The sequence below is a fragment of the Chaetomium strumarium genome, assembly GCF_033439665.1.
Source record: "Chaetomium strumarium strain CBS 333.67 chromosome Unknown B0T15scaffold_5, whole genome shotgun sequence".
Classification (NCBI taxonomy): Eukaryota; Fungi; Ascomycota; class Sordariomycetes; order Sordariales; family Chaetomiaceae; genus Chaetomium; species Chaetomium strumarium.
The window spans coordinates 1,775,109-1,794,107 of NW_026944433.1; the positions used below are offsets into that span (position 1 = coordinate 1,775,109).

The 18,999-nt window shown below is 55.9% G+C and overlaps 4 protein-coding genes across 4 annotated transcripts; 3 read left to right on the forward strand and 1 right to left on the reverse strand.

Annotated features, from left to right (window-relative positions):
• Positions 1–934: 934 nt before the first annotated feature.
• Positions 935–3,442, forward strand: B0T15DRAFT_241481 (major facilitator superfamily domain-containing protein). The gene is made up of 2 exons (XM_062863069.1): positions 935–1,722; positions 1,824–3,442. Exons 1-2 carry the CDS (start codon positions 1,325–1,327, stop codon positions 3,289–3,291), a joined length of 1,866 nt encoding a protein of 621 aa, XP_062720214.1. The 5' UTR covers positions 935–1,324; the 3' UTR covers positions 3,292–3,442.
• A 1,352-nt stretch (positions 3,443–4,794) lies between these two features.
• Positions 4,795–7,638, reverse strand: B0T15DRAFT_241500 (WD40-repeat-containing domain protein). Its single transcript, XM_062863070.1, has 6 exons — positions 7,271–7,638; positions 7,172–7,188; positions 6,897–7,063; positions 5,577–6,710; positions 5,080–5,508; positions 4,795–5,031 (listed from the first exon to the last, which is right to left on the reverse strand). The coding sequence occupies exons 1-6, from the start codon at positions 7,348–7,350 to the stop codon at positions 5,008–5,010; spliced, it is 1,851 nt and encodes a 616-aa protein (XP_062720215.1). The 5' UTR covers positions 7,351–7,638; the 3' UTR covers positions 4,795–5,007.
• A 1,717-nt stretch (positions 7,639–9,355) lies between these two features.
• Positions 9,356–10,570, forward strand: B0T15DRAFT_399667 (eukaryotic integral membrane protein-domain-containing protein; the record flags this gene model as incomplete). Its single annotated transcript, XM_062865021.1, has 2 exons — positions 9,356–9,732; positions 9,811–10,570. The coding sequence occupies 2 exons, from the start codon at positions 9,356–9,358 to the stop codon at positions 10,568–10,570; spliced, it is 1,137 nt and encodes a 378-aa protein (XP_062720216.1).
• Positions 10,571–15,027: 4,457 nt separating this feature from the next.
• B0T15DRAFT_558190 (uncharacterized protein) lies at positions 15,028–18,515 on the forward strand (the record flags this gene model as incomplete). Its single annotated transcript, XM_062870462.1, has 7 exons — positions 15,028–15,172; positions 15,248–15,451; positions 15,506–15,768; positions 15,822–15,914; positions 15,978–16,134; positions 16,201–16,448; positions 16,509–18,515. The coding sequence occupies 7 exons, from the start codon at positions 15,028–15,030 to the stop codon at positions 18,051–18,053; spliced, it is 2,655 nt and encodes an 884-aa protein (XP_062720217.1). The 3' UTR covers positions 18,054–18,515.
• Positions 18,516–18,999: the final 484 nt, after the last annotated feature.

Below are 18,999 nucleotides of genomic sequence, written 5' to 3' on the forward strand. Positions count from 1 at the left end.
AGGCTGAGATGGTCGAGGAAGAATCTGGAAGGTTATCCTCGGTCAGCAGCGGAAATTCACGGCTGCCCAAGTTTCTCTGATCTTTTCGTTGTTTCCGCATTCAGCCTTATTGGGCAGCGATACGGGTTAGTTGTTGTACGAAGCCGAGGAACCTTCGAAGACTCGGAAAAAAATTTGGAAGAAAAATTTCCCATTGCTCCCATCGACCCACCGGGGAATCTCCCGATAAACGCTAAGATCCGGTCGGCGCCACAGGACATGCATTCCGGCCGTGGTTGGGTGACGGAAGTTGATTGGTCAATTTCTCAGTCCCATGCCATCGTGGCTGTGTACCGGGGTACCCAATGCGGCACCTTGATTCGCATTGAAAAGAATGGGACGACATCCGTCTTAAGTCCGTCCCGCCGACACGGTCTTTGACGTAGTGTCTACCGACTGGACAGAACAACCCGGCTTGTGCATGATCCTCCCACGCCTCGGTCTAGTGTCGGTACTGCACTAAGGACACCACACTACGTCACGGTGATGAGAAATACTCACTGAACTGCACGGGCAACAGTAATAGCTATGCAGACTAATCACTACCTTAGTAAACGCCTAGCAGCGACCGCCTCCTGATACGCTCAAAGCTGTGTTCCCCACTGAGGTTGCATGCGATGGAGTCGCCGGCAGAAATTTGCGGATATCGCCTAAAGCCTGGATCCTACGTTATGTCCAGACAGAGGAAAACCAGAAACATGCCGCGACCCGTTGTCACCGACAAAGGAGATAAGCGCGTCCGGACCCCGTCTGACAAGTTGGTTGGCAACTTGTCATCAGGCAGAGAGAGCTCGAGAGGATTATGCTGCTGGGTCCGGCAGCAAATTGGTCAGCATTCCGAGGTGGGCCTTGAAAGCGCGAGTGCCGAGGCCACACCATGAAACCACTTTGCAAAGGGGAGGAGGCTCGGGAGGGTCCAGCAAAGAGCAAGGTGGACTGCGTATCCGTACACTGGTAGATGGATCTCCTTACATATTTAGGAGGGGCGGTACCCCAGGGGGCCACGGGGGCAAATTTCATCATCGCCATTGACGATTCCTGCCGCTTCTGGGACGAACCGCAGGACTGACTGACCAGTAGTCGTTCGCTTCTACTTCTACTTAGCACAGTACATATTCCGTACCCTGGCGTGCCTGGGACGACTATAGCGTTCCATCTCACTGACCACTCCCTACCGGACTCTGTGTGTCTCCCCTGACCACACCGCCACTTATATCTCAAGAACAACAGCAGCAGCAAGGCCCATCCACGAGTCAACCAGACAACAACAAACACGACCAGCCCAATGGTCGAAGATAGCGTCGACCGGGCCATCGAGGCGGCCGAGCGCGATGCGTCGCGCCAGCGCCGGAGCGAGGAGATCGAGCGGGTGCCCACACACTCGTCGACGTCGTCATCGTCTTCTGAGAGATCGCACCGCGGAATCAGCATGAACCGTGTCGAGACACAGCGGGACCTGGAGCGCCACCAGACCGAGCTGAGCCGCATTCACACGCAGCGCAGCCAGCACAGTGGCACCGTTGGGAGGGAGAGGTCCAAGAGCAAGGAGTGGAAGAAGCCGCTGCCGGCATTCGGCGCCGGCAAGCCGTACCCGCCACTGCTCCCCAACCAGGAGGACTATGTCGTCGAGTTCGACGGGCCGGACGATCCGCTGCATGCCCAAAACTGGCCGCTGAGGAAGAAGTAAATCTGTTTTGTTATTTGTTTGTTGTTATATGTCTTGATATGCGCTGTTGATGAGGGCGAGCAAGCAAAGGGCTGACACGGAACGCAACGTCACGCAGAATCCCCACCGCCGTCATGCTCGGCTTCACCACCATGACGGCTGCTTTCGGCTCCAGCATCTTCTCGTCCGCCACGGCAGCGGTCGGCGTCGAGTTCGGCGTCTCGTCCGAAGTCTCCCTGCTTGGCGTCTCCCTCTATGTGCTCGGCTTCGCCACCGGGCCGACGCTGTGGGCGCCGCTGTCCGAGCTCAAGGGCCGGCGCCTGCCGCTGGTCGTGGCCATGTTTGGCTTCTCCATCTTCAACATCAGCAACGCCGTGGCCAAGGATCTGCAGACGGTGCTCATCACGCGCTTCTTCGCCGGCTTCTTCGGCGCGTGCCCGCTGGCCGTCGTCGCCGCCGTCTTCTCGGACATGTTCGACAACCGCACGCGCGGCATCGCCATCACCGTCTTCTCCATGACCGTCTTCACCGGCCCGCTGCTGGCGCCCTTCATCGGCGGCTTCATCACGACGTCGCACCTCGGCTGGCGCTGGACCTCGTACATCGTCTCCTTTATGGGCTTCCTGGCCTTCGCGCTGGACTTCCTCTTCCTGGAGGAGACGTACCCGCCCACGATCCTGGTCGCCAAGGCGTCGGAGCTGCGGCGGCGCACGCTCAACTGGGGCATCCATGCCAAGCAGGAGGAGATCGAGGTCGACGTGCGCGAGCTCATCAGCAAGAACTTTTCGCGGCCCATGCGCCTGCTCTTCTTCGAGCCCATCGTCACGCTGCTGTCCGTCTACATGGCCTTCATCTACGGCCTGCTGTACCTCTTCCTGACCGCCTACCCGTTCGTCTTCCAGGGCGTGCACGGCATGTCGCCTGGCGTGGCGGGGCTGACCTTCTTCGGCATGGTGCTGGGCCAGATCATCGCCGGCATCACCGTGCTCCTGCAGCAGCCGTGGTACCAGCGCAAGCTGGCGGCTAACAACGGCGTGCCCGTCCCGGAGTGGCGCCTGCCTAGCGTCATTGCCGGCGGCGTGGCCTTCGCCGCGGGGCTCTTCTGGTTCGGCTGGTCCGGCTACCGCGCCGACATCCACTGGATCGTGCCGACCTTGTCGGGCCTGCTCAGCGGCTTCGGCCTGGCCTCCATCTTCCTGCAGGCGCTCAACTACCTGGTTGACGCCTACCTCATGTTTGCCGCCTCCGCCATCGCCGGCAACACCTTCCTGCGCTCGCTCGCCGGCGCCGGCTTCCCGCTCTTCTCCAGCTACATGTTCAAGGGCATGGGCATCCAGTGGGCCTCGACCCTGCTGGGCTGCGTGGCCGCCGCCCTGGTGCCCATCCCCATCGTCTTCTACGTGTACGGCCACAAGATCCGCGCCCGCAGCTCCTATGCGCCGACGTTCCCGCCCCGGGGCATGCCGGCGCCCGGGAGCGAGACCGCCGAGGAGGATGGGGACGCATCGAATGAGAAGGAGGTCATGGAGAATGCCGCGAGCGCGAGCGTGCCCCGGTTAGATCGGGATGCGAGGAGCGCCGTTTGATCGAGTAATGCACTTCTGCCGTGCTGAGTGAGGAAGCGGCCGGTGACGTGGTGGGTTTTGGCTCTCGAAAAGAAGAAAGAAGAAAAGGCAAAAAATTTTGCATCCACAAGCACATACTACTTACCAGCTAGGTAAGGTACATGGGGTTTGTGTGAGCACCGGCGTTTCGGGTTCGGAAAAAGTTAACAAGTACTGCATACTGCATAGAAGGGCGGGCTTATTTCAATACCCAGCGTACAAGTGAATGGTGTCATGTGTTACTCGGCATGATGTCTATATAGCATAGCTTACCTATCCATAATTTACATGTTCTTAGACTGTGCTGGTATCCTGTCGTTAGAGGTGAAACGGTTGGATTTCAAGTTCTGCGCGAAAGTTCGCCCGTCGCCATACACAATTGCATGACATACAGGGCGGGACTAGTACTCGATGGAGCTGTAAACGAACTGAGGCCTCAAAACCAAGACGACACAGGTAAACGATGGAAAGGTCTCTCTTCATAAGAACACACAGTCTGGGGTCGTTGATTTGCACACAAGCGCTTATCCTAAAGAGTCCATATTAGATACAAGGTTAGCATATAGAAAGTCTTTCATTCGCGACTCGGCAGAAACCTGCTCTTAGGGACGCCGGTAGACCCCAGCAAATCTCCAACTTCTATCCATACCTAATATACCAACGACGGCCGCAAGTAATTGAATTGATGACGACCGCAGAGTGCTCCCCAACGCCTAGCTACCTGAAATCCAATAACCGGAAAACGGTGAGCGATCGTTCCTCCACGCCCTCGAACGTCTCGTCCAGAGCCTGAAGCTACCTCCATGAGCTATCATATCACCCCAGATGCGTCTAACTAACCCCGTCCTTGGTGGGAACGGCGAAATGCAGCCATATTCTGAACGTTGCAAAATGTGTCTCCCGGCCCGGGTTCCCTGACCACGCTCATGGAGGTCCCCGTCTCAAAGTGCTGAAGCTCCGGCTCCGTGATGGGACGACCCAAGGTTTGATCGTTTGATAGCCGACTCTGTTCTCCCCGAGAACGGGCAAAGCACCGCACAGCCATCCCATAACGCCTTCTGCAAGGGCCACTCAAACGCCTCCCTAAACGAACACCCCCCGCCCCCCCCCCCCCCCCCCCCGCCCCCCCCCCCCCCAAGGTCGAGGATATCAATATCCCCGCAGTGGAACAGCTGGGTCTCGAGTCTGGTGGTCATGCCGAGAACAAGATCGTACAATACTAGCCTGTGACTAGCGACTGCCTCGGATGCGGCACTTGGCCTTGGCTTCAGGACTGCAGTGATACGCATTATCAGCCAGGGAGAAGGCGTCGCAGCTACTCTCCAGATTGGTCGCAGGGAAGGACATGCCGTCAACTAAATTGACTCTTGTACGCCAACGTGGACCCGCGGTGAGTCGTGGCAGTTTGTCAGATATGGCGCCCTCTATGTGGGTGGAATGCCGTGCTGGTAAGGCGAAATCCCGCCGCGACGTCTCACTCAATATGGACTGCGTCGGCGGTCAGAGAGGCTCGTCAAATTGTTAGTCAGTCCTCGGAGAGAAGGTCTGCTGCGCCAGGTCGCAGGCGGATAGTCATCCGGTGAGCGTCCAAATTCCGAACATGACTAGTAACGGCGCGAATGATGTGCTGGGAGCGCAGAAGGCTGCAACGGGCGAGGAACAACGGGCGCGGAGTGCAGTTTTTCTAGTAGGGCATCGCTACCGGAGAGTGATGACGGCCAGCTGCACATGTTAGCAGTGAGCTGGTTAGCGGAGACCGTGACTACGTACCTTATTTTCAGAACCGTAAACCAGCCGTCGGCCCTCGGCATCCCATCCTAAGCATGGCATTGCATCTTCCGTGTCGGTACCAGAGTTAGGGCTCTGCCAACCTGGCTGCAGCGCCCAGCTCGCTTCGGGCATCGTATTTTCGCCGACCTTCCAAACTAGAATCCTATCCTGTGTTGCCACAGCTACGTGTGACCCATCCGGAGTCATGGAGAGATTGTTAACCGCGAGCGAGGGTGGCATGGGAATCGAGTATTTTGGCTTGTTCTCAGCACTGCGCACATTCCAGACCAGAATGGCGCCATCTTCGCCACCTGATACCAGCAACCGCTCATCCTCGGCAGGATCAGCCTGCAACGGTTGCCACCGGAGGCTGGTGATGCCGCCGTCATGGGCGGGGATGGATCGGCGGTTGCCAGACGCATCCCAGATCTTGAGTCACGAGCAGGATATGTCAGCGCTGATAAACCCTCCGATGTAAGGTCGGTAGTGCAACTCACATCAATGTAGCCCTTATCGTTGGCAGTCGCAAGTAGATTCGACCGCCAATCGAACTCTACCAGAGTGAAGCGCTCGTCCTTGCCTGTCTGGAATTCCTTGCCTTGCACGATTCCCTGATCCGTGCATCGGAAAGAAGCCAGCAGGTCACCACCGCACAGAATAAATTCGGTCTCGCTGATCCACGTTGCGTCGAGGCTGTCGGAGTGGAGGTCATGGTCGAGGACATGCGACATCGAGTTCACCATCTTCGGCGACGAGATATGAATCAAAGTACCGGTATTCGCCACGCCATTGCTCACATCTGGGCTAACGGCCAGCAAAAAACTGTTGCTAGGGCTCCAACAGAGGTTGGTGATGGGTGAGTCGAGGCCATCAAAGCGGTGTACGCTCGTTCCGTCGACAGACCAAATGCTCACGCGCGACTTGGGGCCAAGCTCGGTGCCAAGAGCAATGAGATCGCCACTTGAGCTCCATGCCATGGCTGAAATCACCGCGGTCTTGGGCAGATCCTCGTCAACGACGCTCATGAACGAGCGGCTATTCGCATCCACGTGACTGGCCTCTGCGTCTGGGGCGGTTTCACAAGGTAGCGTCCAAATACGGGCTAGCGCATCTGTCCCGGCGGTCGCCAAGATGGATGGATCCCGGGGGTTCCACTCGCAGAGCAACACGACAGGGTTTTCGCTGGGCTCTGGCGAATCCTCAGCGCCCAGGCGCAGAAACACTGTGCCCTGCGTGAGATCGCGCACCTTTTCGACCTGCGTGCCCCGCGACGGGCCCTCGGTGCGTATGAGCGGGGTGTCGATTTGCTCGCCTTCGAGCGGTGACGGATAAGCGTGGTTGCTCTCCGGTGGGTGGTCGATTTCCATTGGTGTAGCGGCTGTATCGACCCCATTTTCGAAGCCATTGCTGAGCCGCTGTCTTTTTGTGGGGGATCCATGCGATAATTCGCGATGATGCTGCCGCTCGACCGCCCGCTTCCGCGGGTTCTCTACCTCCTCGGGATCCGGCTCTGGACCAGACTCCTCGTCTTCCTCATCGTCATCCGCCCCTGGCATCTCGGGCTCGAATTTAAGCGGCCCAAACACCCCCCGCGGTGTCGCCTCGACCGTTGCCGGCACATCACGGGGCGTCTGCAAGAAAATGTTAGTACCCCGGCACTAGGGTCCACCCTGGGCCCGAAGCCACAACAGCAGCACGCCCGCCCGCCAATTCCATGCCGAGTGCAACCAACCCCAACAGGAATGGAGGGCAAGTCCAATTGTGAAGGGGAAGGGGGCCGCTCTCGGGCAGGAGAAAAATAGCCGAAGGCTTCGTACCTTTTGCGCCGCGGCGGCGAACTGCCTCTGATAGTCTTCGTAGATGAGGCCTTTATTCAAAAGCGAGACCAACGCATAAGTGTTGACATGGGGGGCGAAGTCAAACTGCCTGTGAGGTTGGTGGACCCTCCACTCCTTTTGCAGCTTGGCGGCCGTCTCTCGATAATCTGCGTGCACTGGTCAGTCTCATCTCACCCGGCTGAGCTCCAGAGCAGATCGGACGCAGGGGGCGGCGTTCGGAAGGAAACACGCGCCCATCGCAGCAATGCACGCACTTGATTCGAGGAGATACCTAGAAGTCGAGTGAGAGAAGCGGAGTTAGCGATCAGGCCGCCTTAGTCGGCGCCTTAGCAGAGTCGGCGAAAACAACGAACCTCCAGACGAGAAAGTTGACCCGGTCCGTGTCAAGCAGCTCCTTCATTTTCCGTGGGCCGACACCGGCAACGGGCGTCATGAAAATGGAATAATGTCTATGATGCTGAAGAGGACGATGAGCTGGCGCGTAGTCCGGCGCTTGATCAACGAGCACGCCGTGCTCGAGGTGTTTTGGGCGGGAGTTCAGTGTTGGATGAAAAGGAACCTCGAAAGCGCCAGGTCGAGAATTGGGAACGGCTTGCTGAGCCGTGGGGTCCACACCCACCAGCCAAGTGGTCCCGTCCCTGGGGCCGCTTGTTTAGGCGAGCAGCTTTAGGTGACAGCCAGCCCAGTCCGAACGGAGCGCTAAACCCTTCCGAGGAGTGTCATGACAGAGCTCAAAGTCTCAAACTGCGTCTCGTTGTGGTCATGTGTGAAATACGTCGCCGACATGGATAATATAACAGCTAGCGATCATATCGAAGGCATGCTGGCCCTGTGTACGCTGTTCCTTGTGTTCTTAAAGTGTTGTCTCACCTCGTCCTAGAGACACCCTGGGCTGCCGAGGGGTTCCAGATCGGGAGGTCTCTGCAGGAGATGCAGGTCATGGAAACACTAGACCGGCTCTGCATGCCATTTTGAAGCAGCCGGAGAGATTATGGTACAAAACGTAACGTATGGTAAGAAACGGCCTGAATGATACACCTAAAGGCTGGTCTCTCCAGGAACTTGAAATCAGCCTAGACCGGCACAGATATCTATCGCCTCAATACGTAGCCCACACAATAGAGAATGGGGGAAAAGCCATGGATGAGATCTTAAAGGCGCTTGAAATGTTGACGGGGGTGTCGGCAATGCCTTCGCCCATCATTCGGCCAAGGCCTTCAGCCGTGCCTGTAATTTACATGCTTGAAACAAACTCGGCATCAAACGCCGGCTCTACGAAGTCAAGCTCAAGATCCACGGTCACGATTTCTGGACAGAAAATGATGGAATAGTTCAGTACGAAGGAACGAGCATAGGGTATCTGTTTCCAGATCAATTGGAAAAGAAAGCTCTAGTATATAAGTACCTAACTACGGTTCGAAATGCAATCCATCGACGCCCTCCCGAAAAACACTGGCCCTCAAGAGGCAACCTGGAAGAGATCGACTGTGGCATTACGTGGTCCGAAACTCTGCCCAATCACAAATCACAAACAGCGGGAAGGTTGGTGGTGTCCGGGGGTCACACCCATCCAGCGCCAGGGTCGGCTGGTGGTCATGTTTCAAGGGTGGCAGACCCAGCCGAGAGCCAGCCAGCGGCTACGGGAACGACGGGAGACAGCCGGAATGCGGCAAGTTGCACAGGAACGCTGATAGTATGCACATACCGTACTCCGTAGGTGTAGCGAAGCAGCGGCCGACGGATTCACAGTACTAATAATGGTACACTACTCCCGTCCGTACAGACCCGTCCTATAGTGTTGCGATAATCCAAACATACGACCAGCTCGGGATGCCGTTGCCCAAGTTGAATCCGGTCACCTAGCGTGGATCGGGCAGGCCAGGCGTCGAGACCTCACCTGTACCACCTAGTGTAAGGTGTACTAAACTACTAGTATGTAACATCAGTTGGTGTGGCAGCCGGTCTTCCTCTCGAGGGTTTCCGGCTGCAAACATCCAGTCCAAAATGAGGACGCAGCTGCGCGTCTCAAAGGGAGTTCGAATACTTACATGAACTCTAAGGTGTCGTATATCAGAAACTTCGGCTACCTCCAGTACCTTACTTGAGTTGAGTTCGGACGAAGGACCGGAAGTGCTTTGTTTGTTCGAACGTTATTACCTACAGTCAGGTACCTAAGGTAGGTAGGTAGGTAAGTTATCGGTGCATGTATTGTACAGTAGTACCTTAGTCATCGGACGCAGGGATGGAAATGGCCCCTACCGTTCGGGAAGCCTGAAATGCCAGGTCCCCATACGATCCGCCCCGGAAAATCCTCGGCTGCGCCCGCCCATGGCCGGAACCCATCCAAAGTTCGGGCTAGACACAGCTCCCGTCGCGACAGGAGAGATCCGTCCCAGATCTTCAGACCAGCTCGACCTGACGACTGAGACCAGCCCGCCATGCCACCCCGAATAAACATCCCGCCAGTAACGCGGATTGGCCTCATTGTGTTAGGGCTGCAGTCGGTACTGAGCGCAGCAATCCGCTATCGACAGTGGACCGCCGACTCGGAAATCGTGCTGCCATACCTGACCCTTGTCCCGCAACTTTCACTCGTCTACCCGTGGACGTTCCTGACAACAACACTCGTCGAGAGCAACGTCTTCACTTTATCCATCGCCTGCATCACACTCTACCATGGTGGTCGCTATCTGGAGCGCGCCTGGTCCTCTCGCGAGTTCGCCAAATTCCTGCTCATCACAGCCCTCATCCCTAATGTTCTCTGCTTTGGTACTTTGATTCTCTTCTTTGCCGTGACACGGCATGAGCGATGGACGTACGTATTCAAGCTCTCAAGACCGGGCTCAAGGATGGTTTGGGGGCGTATTGCGGACTAACTTTCATTCCTGACCAGGCTCACGACTATCGCCGGCACCATCCCCTTCCAGATTTCCTTCCTCGTCGCATTCAGCCAGCTGGTCCCAGCACACACCGTGACGCTCTTCAGGGGCCTCCTCTCGCTGCGCGTTCCCCGCTTCCCGCTTCTCTACATCGGGCTCGTCACGCTTCTCTGCCTTACCCCCATGCTCACAATCGCCTCATTCCTCCTCGCCGTTTACGGCTTCCTGGTGAGCTGGACCTACCTACGCTTCTACAAGGTCGCATTTCCCGACCTCGACACCTCCCAGTCGAGTTCCCTCCGCGGCGACGCCAGTGAGACTTTCGCCATCGCCGAGTTCTTCCCGAGCCCCGTGCGGCCCCTCGTTTCCACCATCTCAGACCAAGTTTTCAACATGCTTGTAGCTATGCGCCTGTGTGTTCCCTTCAGCGCCGCTGACATCTCCGCTGCCCGCGGCGACCATCACCATACCTTCTCACACCGCGGTGTGCCGGGAAGTGCCCGCGCCGAGGCCGAGAGGAGGAGGGCACTTGCGCTGAGAGCGCTCGATCAGCGTCTCCATGCTGCCACCGCAAATGCGGCGGCTCGCGCACAGAGCGCTCCAGTGCCGCCGGCAGTCGTGCCGCCCATCCCTTCGGCTACGGGACCGACCGTGCAGAGCCAGCCGCAAGCGACACCGCCCAACGCCATGAGGGCGCAAGCTGCGGGTGGGAACGGGTTGCTGGGCGAGACGAATTATGACCCTGATGCCGATTCGGATAAGAACGGCCCCTGAAGGGGTTCAGTGCCGGAGGTCTTGCATCTCTCAATGGGCACGACACAACCCTCCCTGCTTCCCCATATTCGGCTATCCTGGGGAAGGGTGGATTTGGAACCAATGAGGTTTGCGCCATTCTACGAACGCGGCCGTAATCAGCAGGCCAATACTTATGGAAACGCTATTACGGAGTCGGAGTTGTACAAGGCCGGGGGTTCTTGAAAGCTCGGAGTTTGCTCTTTGGAAGCAGTCGCAGAACCGATACTAGCCCACCGAAGGGGGCATTACTATTGCCATGAACTGCTGTCGAGTTCGGTGCTGGGTTCAGGACCCATTAGAGGTCTGGGAAGCGTACCTTGGTTGGCTTGATCGTCCGGGTACTAAACGTGCTATTCTGTAATGGTCGGGCGGCTTGTAATTGCATGGAATACGTTCAGCCATTTTTGTACCGTGTTTGCCAGACCGCGGATCTGATATGACTTAAGGTATATGCGTATATGAGCTGATGGTACTATCAGTTTGTCTCCGATGAAGTCGACAAACCGTGATTTTACTTCGATCCACGACCGCACGCCTTAGGACGCTTCATTTTCCTCCCTTGACCAGACCAAACCAAGAGAAGAAGATGCCATACATCGTCACTCAAACTGAAGACGCAGCTGCTAAGCTACGCCTAGCTCAGAGACCCTATTGCGTGTCCTCTCTATAGACTAGGCGACGACTGTGGACAGAGGCAGAGATGAGGCGACCACATGAGGTATGTGTGCATAGAATGCTCTGTCAGCCTCATGGTTTATTGCCTCACAGCCTGTGTGTGGTTGTTCCTTCGTTGCTTTCGGGATACTAGTAGTCGCCTGCGAGAGATATGCCTCAACCTTTCCTATTCAGGGACGGAAAGAGAGAGCATCGCGCTTGATCACAGCAATGCCGGTCCATTTCTGTCAGCATTCGGTCGTTGGGAAAGGTCAGAAGGTGAGCTAAACAACAAGCCTCATTGCTTAGTACCTGTCCTACTATCGGGAATCGGGCGCCATTTACAGTGGGGTTAAGCAACGTTAAACAGGACGGGAAGTGTCTACAGCTACAGTAGGCGTAACGTTAATTTCAGGTGAGCCTCGGTCTGCGTACATATAAGCGATTCGATCGGCACAGCACAGCGCCGGTTTGCATCACACGGCTGTGGTGCTCCATCACCGAGAACGTGGTAAATAACCTAGAGTAGGGTGCATTTTCGGGGAAAGCCCTAGCTAGGATCGACCACCTCGGTAGGTGGTTACCTAATCACTCCAATCGCACCCAGGGTTGCCGGACCGAGACTCCTCCGAGGCATGTGGGCACTTTTCCAGGTGATTTGTTCCCCCCTTGTCATTTCAAGCCTTTTTCGAGTCCTCGACGCTGCTTGGCACTCCGCATGCTAGGTATCGAGCTCTGTTTGGAAATCCATGAGGTGACAGTAAGCGTTCACCGAGAGTTTTCCCTCAAAATGCGATTACCCTACACTACTGGACTGCTATGGTAGAAATTGTTATGATCTCTGACGAAAATGCGGATCCTCAAGTAATGATCCTGTCTCGTCGAACCTCGTCTTGTTTGACATGAGTTGGTCGCTCGGATCGCCCCTGTCGAAAGGGGCTTGCTGCCAAGCACCGGCTGAAGAAACGAGTCATGATCTTCGTGCGCGGGCACTTGGTTTTGTGATGATCCGAAAGAAGAACGGAGAAATGGCGCACGCGCCCAAGGGGCTATAGCCACTAATACCTTAGTTAACGTTACCTTACGCCGATGTTCGCGTTCGCTTGTGGTCGATTCCAACATCAGGCCGTGTCCATTATAGCAGTTCCCACCTGAGCAGAACAACGGTCAGCTCACCTGCACACTGAGTGACGAGGTGAAATCGACCCGCAAGCGCAGCGGATGAGCCCACTGCTCCATGATTGCGTAGGAATCTCCACACCAACACCGAACAACCCGATGAGGCAGAACGCCAAAGCATGACAGCGCATTTGGAGGAGGCCTACCCAACCCTTTAAATGGTCGATTCTCTCCCAGGGCTATCTGCATGTAATAAGCGACCCAAACTCCATATTCACTGGGTTGTGAATACCAGGTACGTACCGTACGTAAGGTAGTTGACCAGACTGAGCTTTTAACTACAGGGACCAATTGAGATGTTCGGGCAACCCCCGTCTGGGCTCTCACAGCTACCAGGCACGTGCCAGGTACCTACCTATTTATCAACCGCCACACTCCTATTCGGTTGCACTGTTTGTTGTCTTTTGTGCCTCCTCTTCGGCTGGCTAAGCGATATCGAAGTTGCATCCTGTCTTTCAAAGCCAATCTACTGTGAGCTTGAATCAAGATTGCCTATCGAGTTCATGTGACTTCAAAGGCAGACAGAATGACAAAAACTGTCAAACTTACGAGATATGGAGGTGCCATAATCCACACCCCGAGTTCTCATATCTTCTTTTTGGCTTCGCAATACTCTCGACCTTTCCCGTCTCAAACCTTTCCCCGTCCTATCCTCTGCTGGCAGTTGCTCGTGCTAGCGGAGCTCTAGCCATCAGTGGCAGGACGCAGGTTATCCTCAGTTGGTAAAAGGACTCGGACCTAGAGTGAGTGGTGTGTAGGCCACCAAACGAAGCTTCGACAGTAGTTACCTAGATCGAACCTATGCTACCAAGCAGCAAAGGCCAATGGATCAACCTGCCGATTTAGATTGAGATGTCTTGGCAACGGCACCTCATACCTAGGTACCTATTTGTTTTGACTCTTATCTCTGAGATCCAGTCTTGTCCAGTGACACCGGGACCAGGCTCGAACGACATAGCCCAGGCGCAACCTCTCTCGAGATATTCGGTACCTTGTGCACAAAGAGTCAGTTCAAACGCCTAGCCCCCACCGACAAACAAGCATTCTGATCGATTCGGAGGTCGAGAGATCGGATGGAACTAGCTGCACCGGCTGGTGGGTTGGTATTCTGGAATTACCTACCTCTACTACCGTATACTATGACATCTAAGGGTACCTACTAGTAGTGCTGCGGTGGCGAACAACCTGAATTGAGCGGCCTAGGTGCCGTATAGACGACTCAGCTTCCACTATGGAAATTTGTGTTGATGAGCCCTGCAGCCTTCCAACATGCATCATCCAACCAAAGAACATGGCCGCTGGAATACATCCATTTGATACCTGTGAAGTGCAATCTGAAGCGCTGTCAAGGTCCTTCTACCGGGTAGGTAGGTGCATAGATGAAACTTTCTTGAAGATGCTAGTTCTGATTGAAGTCTGCGAAAGACGCTGCGAAAGAGGCGACAAAATGCGTTCTTTCTGGCCACGATGGACCATTCCACTATTATGCAGTGTGGTAAATTGTATGATCCAAAAGTACTCTGTATTGATTGAGCTTGCTGTCAGCGTTGGATGAGTGTTCGTCGGGGAAAGGGCTGTCTCACTTACGTGTACTAGCGTAATTATTTTCCGACCCCCGCGGCGTGACATTTGGAAGTGGGTCCATTTTCGCTGTGCTTCGGGGCGATAGCGTTCCACTGGAAGTTGTTGGTGAACGGCTGGCTGTGGGGAAAACGGGGAAAGTTGCTGTGGAACCCTGTCGGTCTTGGCAGGTCGCATCCATGGATGCGATGGGGAACAGATGTGGAACCAGTGGCCGCCACAAGTCACAATCGCCCAAAACACGCTAGACCAAAAAGGTGTAGCCGCTTGCTCCGGAAACGCCCTCCCTGCAGAGAGGCTGGCTGCGGGGTCCGCCGGGTACTGTCCAGTACCTGGTACGAAGCCTCCCCTGACGTGTTAGCGCCAGCCTGCAGCACAGTGGGTCGCACATCAGATGATGGCGCAGCTTTTGTGCGTATTCACGCCCCTTGAAGCTTAACGCATTGTTAGATTACACGCCAAGCGGTGGCGGCATGCAAGGGCTGAGTACCAAGGACATCTCTGCAACTCCATGCATCTTCTTGGCTGGTCTGCGAGACATGTACGGGAAGGCAATTACCAGATCCTTGTCAAACTTGTGGGTAAGGTGTTCTACGTGCCTCATCCGGCTGGGTTCAAATCAACCACCCAGCCCGACTCCTCCCAATCCCGAGATTTCTTCCCTGGCGCTCGCTGCCTCCTTTTCTACATCGGCCTCCCGCTACGTCGCGGCCGACACACAACACTGAGATCAACAAAACCTATCGGGCTCTGTTTTTTTTTTTTTTCTCTCTCTCTGTACTTGATCCGATTTGACAAGTACCGCTTTTCTTCCGCCGTTTGTTGCGCTTGGTGTTGAATGAGTGCATTGGTGACAACGTGCCGCAGTTGGTTGTGGGTGCACCACGAGCAGTTAAACGCCCAACTCCGGGCGAGAATTTACTACATTTCGGACTTGAATCCCACGCGCGACGTCAAAATCGCGCTGCACAGCGATTAGTTGACACCTGAATCGGTGTTCTGCGATCGCAATGGCTGGGATCATGGCAAACCACCATCCCTCTCCTCCGATGCAAATGCAGATTCATCATGGCCCCCCAGGACCGGCTCGTGCTCCACCGCCGCAGTCCTTCTCCTCATCGCGCCAGACACTGCTGCAACTGAATGAGGCTGTCTGGATCCAACTAGGTAATGCGCGCCCACGACCGCAGTCGCTCTGCGTGTGCCATCTAGCGCAGGAGCCCATGCTAACGTCCAGGAAAGGCAGCCTTGCCGAACAGATGGGAAACTTGGACGATGCAATGGCTTCGTACGAGCGCGCCCTGCGGACGAACCCCAACTCGATCCCGGCAATGAACGCCATGAGCTCAGTGCTGAGGACGCGCGAGGATTTCCCTAAGGCCGCCGAGTATCTGAACACCATACTGAAACTGGACGAGAGAAATGGAGAAGCATGGGGCTGCCTCGGTGTGTATTCTTGCCGCGTTGCGTATCCTAGCCCATCTGCTGACGATTGTTCAGGACATTGCTATCTGATGATGGATGACCTCCAGCAGGCGTACAATGCGTACCAAAATGCCTTGGTGCACCTGCCCAACCCAAAGGAACCCCGCCTCTGGTACGGAATAGGCATTTTATATGATCGATATGGCTCTTTGGATCACGCCGAGGATGCATTTGCCCAGGTGATGAAAATGCAACCTGATTTTGACAAGGCTCACGAAATATACTTCCGACTCGGCATCATCTACAAACAGCAGCAGAAGTATAATGAATCATTGGAGGTGCGTGGCAAGGCTTCTTACTTTCACATGCACATTGCTAAGCTGGTGTCTAGTGCTTCAAGTACATCGTCAACTCTCCCCCGACGCCGCTCACGGAAGAGGACATTTGGTTCCAGATTGGCCACGTCCATGAGCAGCAAAAGGATGTATGTATACTACAAGCTTTGATTTGGTAAGCCGTTGATGGTCTAATAATGATTCCTGCGCAGTTCGAAAATGCGAAGGCCGCATATCACCGCGTCCTTGACCGCGACCCCAGCCATGCCAAGGTTCTCCAGCAGCTAGGTTGGCTGTATCACACACAAAGCCAGCATTTCGACAGCCAGGAACGAGCGATCGAGTACCTGGAGAAATCTGTAGCAGCTGGTGGGTCACCTCATCCCAACCGTCGAGTCGGTTCCCTGAAGAATAGCGGCAGATTCTAAGGCGTAGCAGACAATTCGGATGCCCAAAGCTGGTATCTTCTAGGGCGCTGCTACATGCAGATGCAGAAGTACCCCAAGGCATATGAAGCGTACCAGCAAGCTGTGTATCGGGACGGACGGAACCCCACGTTCTGGTGCTCGATCGGTGTGCTTTACTACCAGATCAACCAGTACCGCGACGCACTTGATGCGTACTCGCGTGCAATCCGTCTTAACCCCTGGATATCTGAAGTCTGGTATGATTTGGGCACTCTGGTAGGTTATCACCCTCGCAACTCCATCTCGCCTCGCGTGCCACTGACGCCCGAATTGTAGTATGAGTCCTGTAATGGCCAGATCGCTGATGCGCTCGACGCGTATCAGCGTGCTGCTGAGTTGGACCCCACCAATGTTCACATAAAGACTCGGCTTCAGTTGCTCCGGAATGGACAGGCCAATGGCGCGCCTCCCGGGCAGGCACCTATGCCCACCGATGTCCATCCCCAGGCTTATCAGGCTGCCGGCGCAGTTGGGCCCCCGGGACCGCAGTGGGCAGGGTCCGGGCCAGCCGTTCCTCAGCAAGCGCCACAGCCGATGCTTAACGGCGCACCACAAGGCCCAGGTGGCCCAGCTTCTTGGGGAGGTAGGATCTCGGATATCAACATCCCCCCGCAACCGCGGAATCCGTATGCCGCAGAGCGTGAGCCCTTTCGTGGCCAAGTCGGCCCCGGTCAACGACCGCCCAGTCCCCAACAGGAGCAGCAAATGAGACCGTATCAAGAAGCCAATAGAGTACCGGAGCAACCCAGACGGGGTCCGTCCCCTCCACCCCCAGCGCACTACGCAGCGCCCCCCCCGCCGCAGCCCCCTGCCCAACAACCCCAGCAGGCACCGCAGGGGTCGCAACCTCCTCGGGTGAGAAATCCGAACTATGGAGGCCACACACCGGCCGCGATGCTCCAGCCCAGCTCGGCTCCTGGCCCCAGTGGAGCGGCGTCCAATCCATTGATGCCTTACCGCACTGACAGCCCCAGGAATGAAGGAAGACCGCCCATTCATGAAAATCGGATGCCGTCCCCCAAGTCGGCGTATCCGCAGCATCAACCTCCGCCCTACTCGACACATGCTGAGCAAGCGGGCCCTAGTGGCTCGGAACCTGCTATGCCCCCGGCACAGCAGCCTGGCTTTGCCGATAATGCGCTCCATCGCATGGACGACCATCGTCCGCCCTCGGTTGGCCCCAAGAGGATGCGCGAGTGGGAGGATGACCGAGAAGCGAAGAAGCCTTCGACCGACGAGGCTCGCGCGCGCATGGAAGACGTCCGTCACCGGCGTCCGTCAACGTCTCCCCGGCTGGAGCCATACCGCCGGAACTCGTCGGAAGCTAGGCGCTTTGATGAGCGGCGCATGGATGATGCCCGGCGGGCCGAAGAGCAGCGCCGCGCGGAGGAGCAGCGCCATAATAACGAAGGTTACCATCCCTCCGAGGCCGCGCACCATCCTCAATCGCACTCGGTTGGCGGACATCTGCCGCCCATGCAGCAGGGACCGTCTGCGATGCAAGGCCTTATGCATGACGGACCCGGGCCTCACGCGGGACCTGCTAAGAAAGAGTACCAAAGCGGGCCTGAGGAAAGGCGGATGGAGCACGCGCCCGCGCCCGCTGCTCACCCTCCCATGGCCGGCGAGCCTGAGAGGGCTGCCAGGAAGATGGAGGTGGATGAAGACTATGATGACAGTGGTGAGGAAGATAAAAAGGCCGGGATCGTCCCGGGCACCGCGGCTGGTTCAGGATCCGCTACGGCGTCTGACATGAAGAACGGGACGCCTACAAGCGCGAGCATCAGCGGCTTGATGCACCAAAAACCGGATGGCAACTGATGCTGCATCGTTTTGCTGTGTCGCACATCTCGTCCGATTTCCCACCCAATTTCCAGCAATCCTCGACGAGGTTTACATTCTATTCCGTCAGCCCCATTCTGGGTTCCGGTTGGTGGCGTGGGTCATCGTCACTCGTCAGCATCCGTGGCCAAGAAGGCGTTGAACTCCCGTCAAGATCGTCAAGCTATTGTGTTGCTATGGAGAGACAAGAGCCGAATCAGTGGACTGTATGGAAACAACCCTCCGCGTCGTGCGTAAGACATTGCACTCTATTACCCAGGACGCCCACCCCGTCCCACCCCGTTCTCACTCAGCAGCGCATCATCGAGATGATGCTATTGGTTCAAAACTCTTCCTATTTTCGTTTCTTGTTTTCCCCTTATCGCTTCCACTTTACTATTAACACAACATGATGGATTCTAGCAATTGTCCGGTAGTGGGTAGGACTGGGTGCGCGCGCAACGCATCAATGTCGACAGCTGGGTGGGGTAAGGCACGACGAGAAAGCCTCTCAGGCTCCATGCAGTGGGCGTTGATAGGGAGCAGCACGATGGATTCTGCAACCGGGGGATAAATCTATGTTGATTGAGAAGGAATCAGCAATGCACCTAGTGTCTGCGCTGGAGGGGAGGGGGCGGAACTTTCCGGCGGTTGAAACTGTTACTGCTTAGCTTGATAGTTCTATAGAGGTTACTGTATGCGCATTTACATGTTTTTCTTCTATCGATTATCATAGGGTTCGCCGTGCTGCTCTTCAAGCTTCATGCTGAACTCGAGTCATTGCGGATACGCAATTATACGTAATTAGATTGGCACGTAACCCAATGTTCAGATACGCTAGGTATCCAAGGACAACTGGTCGGCACCTAGACACCCGACGGGCCCAGCGAGCATTGTACATATGTTGTGTTGAAGTTTTGTTCAGATGAGACGACGAGCAGTACTC